Genomic DNA, 9,074 nt, shown 5'->3' on the forward strand with positions numbered 1-9,074 from the left:
AACGCTCACCCAGAGGCGGCGCTCCTAGTAGCCGGGGACTTTAATGTAGGGAAACTGAAATCCGTTTTACCAAATTTCTATCGGCATGTTAAATGTGCAACCTGAGGAAAAAAAACTCTGGACCACCTTTACTCCACACACAGAGATGCATACAAACCGCTCCCTCGCCCTCCATTTGGCAAATCTGACCATAATTCTATCATTCTGATTCCTGCTTACAAGCAAAAATTAAAGCAGGAAGCCCCAGTGACTCGATCAATAAAAAAGTGGTCAGATGAAGCAGATGCTAAGCTACAGAACTGTTCTGCTAGCACAGACTGGAATATGTTCCGGAATTCCTCCGATGGCATTGAGGAGTACACCACATCAGTCATTGGCTTCATCAATAAGTGCACTGATGATGTCATCCCCACAGTGACCGTATGTACATACCCCAACCAGAAGCAATGGATTACAGGCAACATCCACACTGAGCTAAAGGCTAGAGCTGCCGCTTTCAAGGAGAGGGACTCTAACCCAGAAGCTTATAAGAAATCCCGCTATGCCCTCCGACGAACCATCAAACAGGCAAAGTGTCAATACAGGACTAAGATCGAATCGTACTAGACCGGCTCTGACGCTCATCAGATGTGGCAGGGCTTGCAAATCATTACAGACTACAAAGGGAAGCACAGCCAAGAGCTGCCCAGTGACACGAGCCTACCAGACGAGCTAAACTACGTCTATGCTCACTTTGAGGCAAATAACATTGAAACATGCATGAGAGCACCAGCTGTTCTGGAAGACTGTGTGATCACACTCTCCGCAGCCGATGTGAGTAAGACCTTTAAACAGGTCAAAGGCCTTTGAAAACGGATTTCCTATTAACTTGAATAACTCTATTCTTCCAAGTCAATGTTTTGTGTGGGGAAACATTGTGCTTGAATACCATTTTCCAGAAAAATAACATATGATGGTGAAACTTAGACAATTTCACAGGTCATTTTGGAGGGTCAAAATCCACCAAGTTTATTCAACAGACTGTTAGGGATATGATACAACATAGAGATAGGATTAGACAGACATCATTTCAACCATGTAATTCTAAAAGCACCCACTAACGATTCCATATCAATAGCCTGTAAACCTCCACGATCATACTCTTTCACTAATTGTGATCTCCGAATATAATGCGTTTTATTCCTCCAAACAAATCTAAATATAACAGCATTGACTTGAAATAAATAAAAAGGGACTGACTTGAGTAAATGATTCTAGATAAACCATTAGTCTTGGACAAAATAAGACCCTAAATTGAGATATCACGTTGCAGCCACTGACTTAATGAAACTATCATATAATTAATCATATTATCGATGTTTAAAGATTCTCTATCTGACACGTTTTTAGTGATAACAATTCATAAATATTTCACTTCATTTTTAACAGGTATGGAGGCAATGTTAACGGAGTCACAGAAATTAATTGGCATGAGATCACATTTGTTAAGAGGTTTAGAAACTCTGTGGTAATATCACAACGTTTTTAATGCCGCAAGTCGGGTCTAGGAAACTCAAATGTTCGACTTACTAACTGGTTGAATGTGCCACGTGTATAACTACATCCAGATAGCAAGTAATACATTTAAAAGTAAACCTAGTTCCGACTAGCACATGAATATGGCATTAACCATACGGTCTTTGGTAATATGATGCCACGTTCACTTGCTAGTCGGAACTAGATAACGTGTTTGTTGTTGTAATGCCCCGTTAACAACAACTGGGAAATCTCTGACTTCCGACGTCAATTCATCCAAGACAACTGGGAACTCGGAAAAACGAGCTCTGACTGGAAAATGTATTTTTGAACGGTCATCCAACTCGGAATTCCAAGTCAGGAACTCGTGCCTCTTTCTAGCGCTCCAAAATTCCGACCTGAAGATCACTGACGTCATGATTCAACCTAGTTTTTTCCAGAGGTCCAAGTTGTCTTTAAAGCACCATTATACGTACACGTGCCACGTTCAACCAGTTAGAAAGTCGGACATTTCATAGGGTCCATGATTTCCAGGGTATGTGGGACGTCCCTACTCCATTGACGTTGAAATGTAAAATGGTTAAGGTAAGGGATTCTGGTTAGGGTAAGATTTAGGGTGGGACGTCTGATCCCAGATAGCAACAAACTAGTTTCCTAGTCCAAAGTGTACACTTGTATTAGATAAAAATACAGGTTAAGAAAATCAGCTACAAAGGTTTATAAGAATCTTTGGGACATGTCATCTATATAGTAACATAAACCTCAACTAAATTGTACATGAACTGTAAATACAATACAGTGCCTTTGTTTTGAACTGGATAACTTGCTTCTTATTTATAAGGTGGCGGAAGTCTTTAAAAAAAACAACTAGCTAAATCCTGTCATGTGATTACTGGTCGTCCTAGGAACGCATTCTAATCACGTGCTTGTCATCCAATCAGATGGCAGCGCATTTTGGAACGCAACGAATGAAATTCGAGTAAACCAGGATTTAAACTACGGCTATTCACCCTTAGAAATTGTGTGCAGTAAGTGTATTCTCTTTCACCGAAGCATCGTATATTTAGAAATGGCTCACCGTATGACCAGAGTAAGTTGTATTTTCAGAAATTGTTTTGTGCTACGATATATTTGGTTTATTATAGCTATTTGTGTTACGTTTGCAACTTGTTCATTGCTTTTGTTTAGAATTCAAGCTTAAATGCAGAGGAGTGACTCGCCTCGTGCCTCAGCAAAATGTTTTGCTTCTTCCTTCTCTGACGTTATTGTTTACTCGTTCAGTATGCTATATCGTGTTCTATTTTAATAAAATATTATTCTACATGGTTCCATTTTTTTAAATATATTTTTTTAAATATAAATTCCTGTAGAATCGTCTGGGTTCCTCAGAGAACCAAACTGCCCTGCCAGGCAAGGTAGTTCTGGGAACCAAGCCTACACTGAGAACACGAGCTGCGCTTGGCGAAATTGGAAATGTTGGAGTCCCCAGACAGACTCTGAAAAAGGTGACTTTTATATTTTGGGACAACTTCACAATGCATAGGTCTCTAGCTACCATGTTTCTAGTACTAAAATACGGTGCTTCATTTTTATTCTACAGGATGCAAAGGCAGGACCCACAAAGGTGGTTGAGAGGAAGGCCAGCACACGGTTGGCGACGGTCCCTGAAGACCAACAACCCCCAAAAGTTATTTCCCCAGTTAAGCTGGAGGTTCAGGTGAGGTTTCTGGGGCAAAGGGCAAGAATTTGGCTGCTTGTGATTTATTTGTAATAGCCTTCAATCTGCTCAACTTCATGCACTATCATGATTAGACATTGTTCACCACCATACCCCACATTGAATATTATTAACACTAGTGTTTTTTATATATTTTTTTGTCTGTCAGGTTTTCCCTGAGCCATTGTCTCCCACAGCAATGGATACCTCTGGCTGTGCTCCCATTGAACTGTGCCAGGCCTTCTCTGATGTCCTACTTAATATTAAAGATGTGGATGCTGATGACTATGACAACCCCATGCTCTGCAGTGAATATGTGAAGGACATCTACAAATACCTTCAAAAACTTGAGGTTGGTGTATTATGTTTCTCAGCTGAAAGCCACGGTCCAGGAAATGTATTTTATTGTCCTGCATGTGCCTGTTGCTTACATATCCATTTGTCTTGTCTCCCCTCAAAGGTTGATCAGGCTGTTAAAACCAAATATCTGGAAGGACAGGAAATTACAGGCAACATGCGTGCCATTCTCATTGATTGGCTCGTCCAGGTCCAAATCAAGTTCCGCCTGCTGCAGGAGACCATGTATATGACTGTGGGAATCATTGACCGCTTCCTTCAGGTAATTTGCTTGACCCGCTGTCCTAGCCACCCTGATGATAAATTACTGCCAGTGAACTACAGTGTAGCAGGAATGTCACAGCCCACCAGTGGGCTTGCTTGCTGACCATGTTTAAATGCACACAATTTTCTGGATGGTAGCTCATATCCCGCTTAAGGTCTTATTTGGGATAAGCTGTTTACATGCACCTTTGATAAGCTGCTCAAGTAGCCATGAATAAACAGGTTCCTTGTAAGTTCCTAGGTTTAATGTTAACTGTAATATGGACACTGACTGTAGGTGTAAAACCTCTCATATGTAGCATATTAACTCTTGTAGCACTATACATTTCTTGCACTAAAATGATGCACTATGTGGTTATTTTGTCTCACACATTAGTGGAGAAATGTGACTCTACATCTGCATTCTCAATAGATGCTGAATCATCTTTGACACTTATGCAAGCAGACAGCATTTCAACTACACAAAATATCCACCTAAGACTTTTCTCTGCTTTTAATTTCCGTAACGGGTCAAACTGATAATCAGTCCTGTGCCATATCTTTCCATTTTTTGGGGGGCTAGTCAAACAACATTGACTAGATTACTAATGTGCTCTACTGCCATAAGGTATTATTCTGGTGAGCCCTACTTCATTTAGTTTTCTAGGGCAACACATTAAGCCAGAAGCGGCATGTATCTAACTATAGTTGACAAATGGCCTACCAACTTGTGGAAATTATAAGCAAAAAATGGTCTCCAACAGGATAACCCAGTGCCCAAAAAGCAACTTCAGTTGGTTGGTGTGACTGCCATGTTCATCGCCTCCAAATACGAGGAGATGTACCCTCCAGAGATCGCAGACTTTGCATTTGTGACTGACCGGGCCTACACCACTGCCCAGATCAGGGACATGGAAATGACGATACTGAGAGTGCTGAAGTTCAGCTTTGGCCGCCCTCTCCCCCTCCAGTTCCTCAGAAGGGCCTCAAAGATTGGCGAGGTATACCAACCCCCTTCAACACTGACACTCAATCTGTATTGCCTACAGTCATACCAGTTCTAGAATCAAAATGACTAAGTCTCTCTACAGGTGACTGCTGAGCACCACACCCTGGCAAAGTACTTGGTGGAGCTCACCATGGTGGACTATGAGATGGTGCACTTCCCTCCCTCCCAGGTGGCCAGTGCAGCCTTCGCCCTCACCCTGAAGGTCTTCAACTGCGGTGACTGGGTAAGATGTCCTTCAGTAACTGCTGTGGGTGTCTCTATTTTCTGATTGGATTCCACCATATTTGCTTATCTGGTCTCTGATCAGTGATTGTTGGGGAAAGAAGCCCTTTGTTTATTTAACTAGGCAAGTCTGTTAACAAATTCTTATTTACAATGATGGCCTAACCTGGGCACCGCTGGGTGAAGTGTGTGCCACCCTATGACTACCAATCACAGCTGGTTGTGATACAACCTTGAAGTGAACCATGGTCTGTAGTGACACCTCTACCACTGAGATGCAGAGGCTTGGACTGCTGTGTCACTCGGGAGCCCTTGGTGTATACCAGGTCACTGCATCACTTGATCTTGTGACTTACTGCCTTTGTATCCTCTCCCCAGAGTTCCACACTGCAGCATTACATGAACTACACCGAAGACTGCCTAGTCCCGGTCATGCGGCACATAGCAAAAAATGTTGTGAAGGTGAACGAGGGACAAACTAAGCATATGGTGCGTAGAGGAACCGCCTTATTAGTGAATGCCGTTAACAGCTCTTTAAATGCACCTAATTGTAAGACATCTTCTACAAAATGACCTGTTGCCATTTGTTTTTCTTTTGCAGGCAGTTAAGAATAAGTACTCTAGTCAAAAGCATATGAAAATCGCCACCATTTCACAGCTGAAGTCTTCGCTGATCAAGGACCTTGCAAAGCAGCTCACCTTATGAGATGCTTGACAGCACTGCTGATTGTACTGTACAGAATGTATGTAACTTATGTGGTTTTAACAATTATGGGAGAAACATTGGTGTTGGGTAGTGTACAGCTTGTGTTCCCAAACCTGGGTTTAGACTTTTCCAGTAATTAAATGCTTTGACTTAATCTAGGTTTGTTCTACCATCTGTGATGTGTGTCTGATCAAGACTGTATATTCAAGTAATGCCAATAAACATTTTAACATTTTATTTCTACTTTGCTATACAGACACTTTATGGTTAACCTTTTTGGCAGACTGTAGGAGTGGCAATCTTTACCAAGGATCACCTTCAGTGCTCGGTTCTCTCCCTAAACAATTTTATTAGCTGGTTTTAGGCATTGAACTTTCTAATGACTCTTTGTTGATTGATGCTGGGTGATATAGTCCTCCATCAGCACTGGGCTCTGCCTTAAGCTTTCTTTGGCTCCTTGACATTATCCTCACATAGTCTGGTGTTTTCTGTAAACCTTAATGATCAGGTTTACACCTTACAGCCTGTTTGTCATGGCTTTACAGTGAAATGTGCTTTCCTGATCTGTCAGACGCTTGCTTAAACTTTAATGCGCACGCCTTCATGAAATGGCCTCCAGTATCGAAGACGCTTGGACCTTTTTTAATTTTAAAAATATTACTTTGCCTCAATTGCATTTGGTGACAGGCTCGCCATACTCAGACTGGCTCTCGTTCAGGCAAATGAGGAATGTGTTCACTCAGGCTATCCAGAAGGCCAAAGTTAGTTTAAGGAGCAGTTCTCGCTGGGTCTAACCCTAAGACATTCTGGAAAACGGTTAAAGACCTGGCTAATAGAACGCTTACAGCTGCCCATGTCCCTTAATGTTGGTTGTTACTGACAAGAAGCACATGGCTGAGCTCTTTAATGACACTTTATTAAGTCAGGATTCCTATTTGATGCAGTCTTGCCCATTCAACATTTCCTCATCTCCCACCCCATCTAATGTGACTCTCCCCAATGCTTCTCTGCCCCGCTAGTTTTCCTGTAGGCAGTCACAGAGTCCGAGGTGCTAAAGGAGCTCCTTAAACTTTACCTGTAAAAACCATCTGGGTCAGATGGATCCCTTTAAGGTTGCTGCCCCTATTGCCCAACCGCTTTATCCTGTGGGAGGTTCCAATTGCTTTGAAGGCAGCCACGGTTTGTCCTTTATTTAAAGGGGGAGATCAAGCTGATCCTGTTATAGGCCTATTTCTTTTTTGCCCTGATTTATCAGTGTTGGAAAAACTTGTCAATCTGACCTTTTCAATGTCTATAGTATTCTCTCGAATATGCAATTTGTCTGCTCAGGTTATGGATGTGTCACTGCAACCTTAAAGGTCCTCAATGCTTAGAATCAAGGGCAATGGTGACATCAATGTGCTGCTATTTTTATTGACTTAGCCAAAGCCTTTGCTACGGCATTCCATTGTGGGCCGGCTATGGAGTATTGGTGTCTCTGAGGGGTCTTTGGCCTGTTTTGCTGACTATACACTGCACTCTGGAGGTAGTCAATCTGCTCTTACCCACTGCCTGTCACCAAGGGAGTACCCCAAGGCTCGATCCTAGGCCCCACGCTCTTAATTTACATCATCGGAGCTTAGGCAGTAGGAAGCTCTCATCCATTTACATGCAGAAAGTCTTATACTCAGCTGGCCTCTCCCTGGATTTTGTTAAATGCTCTTCAAAGTGTTCTTAGTGTCCAAGCTTTCTCTAACCTTGTTCTGACCTTCAAAAACAAAGGTCATGTGGTTTGGTAAAAATGCCCCTCCCCACAGGTGTAATTACTACCTCTGTTTAGAGCTTGAGGTAGTCCCCTCATGCAAGTACTTGGGAGTATGGCTAGACGCTACACTGTCCTTCTCTCAGCACATACCAAAGCTGCAAGCTAAGAGCTAAAATCGCTCTTTCACCACAGCTGCCAAACTAACCCTGATTCAGAGGACCATCCTACCATGCTAGATTACGGAGACGTGATTTATAGATCGGCAGGTAAGGGTGCTCTCGAGCTGCTAGATGTTCTTTACCATTCCGCCATCAGATTTGCCACCAATGCCCCTTATAGGACACATCACTGCACTCTATACTCCTGTAAACTAGTTGACGCTTATTTATAAAACAGTCTTAGGCCTCACTCCCCCTATCTGAGATATCTACTGCAGCTCTCATCCTCCACATACAACACCCCTTCTGCCAGTCACATTCTATTAAAGGTCCGCAAAGCGCACACATCCCTGGGTCACTCGCCTTTTCAGTCTGCTGCAGCTAAGCGTGGAACGAGCTGCAACAAACACTCAAATTGGACAGTTTTAACTCTCATTCAGAGACTCCATCATGGACACATGCTGACAGTTGTGGCTGCTTTGCGTGATGTATTGTTTTCTCTACCTTGGCCTTTTTGCTGTTGTCTGTGCCCAATAATGTTGGTACCATGTTATGTGCTGCTACCATGTGTTGCTGCCTTGCTATGTTGTCGCCTTGCTATGTTATCTTAGGTCTCTTCATGTAGTGTTGTCTCGCTTGTTGTGATGTGTGTTTTGTCATATCTCCGTCCCCGCAAGGAGGCCTTTTGGTAGGCCGTCATTGTAAATACGATTTTGTTTCTTAACTGACTTGCGTAGTTAAATATGTTTAAAGTAGAAATATATATCGTTCATTTTGAAAGAATTCATATTGCACAACTTGGTCTTGTAACTGAAAGTGTCCACGAGAGGGAGGTAGTGCTCTGGTTACAGTCCTATCTTGGTTAGTGACTGTGTGTAGTGATCTGCTAGAGTAGTTCTGACATGCCCACAACCTGCAAGTGACATGCAGCTCATTTCCTTTTGATGCTTGCATGCAGGGCACATTTAGAATTTGCCACCGTAAAACTAGACTAGTCCAAAGATTTTGTTGGCCGTCACTGTAAATAAGAATTTGTTCTTAACTGACTTGCCTAGTTAAAAGTTAAATTTTAAGTATAGAATTTGTAAGTCGCTCTGGATAAGAGCGTCTGCTAAATGACTTAAATGTAAATGTAAGTAGTTCAAGTGAGGAATGCAACTTCTTGTGCCACTTGATGGGTTTAGAGGGGAAATGGCAGTTCAGTTCATTAATGGTGTTCACATGCCTTTAAGATGCCACACCTGAAGGCTCTTTGCTGGCTACACGTGGCTGTGCTAGCTGAGCTTCTCCTTTTCAAGGCCTCATCACTGCAGTCTTAAAGAGCAGATATTCAGGTCAGGTCCATTCCACTAGTCAAGCCCCATTCTGGCTTCTGATTCCAGTAGACATGTTTTGTAAATTAA

General features: G+C 42.5%; 1 protein-coding gene across 1 annotated transcript; it reads left to right on the forward strand.

Annotated features, from left to right (window-relative positions):
• The first annotated feature begins 2,495 nt into the window (after positions 1 to 2,495).
• Positions 2,496 to 6,012, forward strand: ccnb1 (cyclin B1). The gene is made up of 9 exons (XM_029651591.2): positions 2,496 to 2,605; positions 2,886 to 3,020; positions 3,116 to 3,232; positions 3,402 to 3,584; positions 3,693 to 3,851; positions 4,597 to 4,833; positions 4,924 to 5,064; positions 5,442 to 5,552; positions 5,665 to 6,012. The coding sequence occupies exons 1-9, from the start codon at positions 2,585 to 2,587 to the stop codon at positions 5,767 to 5,769; spliced, it is 1,209 nt and encodes a 402-aa protein (XP_029507451.2). The 5' UTR covers positions 2,496 to 2,584; the 3' UTR covers positions 5,770 to 6,012.
• Positions 6,013 to 9,074: the final 3,062 nt, after the last annotated feature.

Source organism: Oncorhynchus nerka, linkage group LG4, assembly GCF_034236695.1.
Source record: "Oncorhynchus nerka isolate Pitt River linkage group LG4, Oner_Uvic_2.0, whole genome shotgun sequence".
NCBI classification, from domain to species: domain Eukaryota; kingdom Metazoa; phylum Chordata; class Actinopteri; order Salmoniformes; family Salmonidae; genus Oncorhynchus; species Oncorhynchus nerka.

Coding starts and splice junctions, on each gene's coding strand:
- ccnb1 (XM_029651591.2), top strand. CDS start 2,585: ATGGCTCACCGTATGACCAGA. Junction 2,606..2,885: donor TGGCTCACCGTATGACCAGA/GTAAGTTGTATT, acceptor AAATTCCTGTAG/AATCGTCTGGGTTCCTCAGA. Junction 4,834..4,923: donor GGGCCTCAAAGATTGGCGAG/GTATACCAACCC, acceptor GTCTCTCTACAG/GTGACTGCTGAGCACCACAC.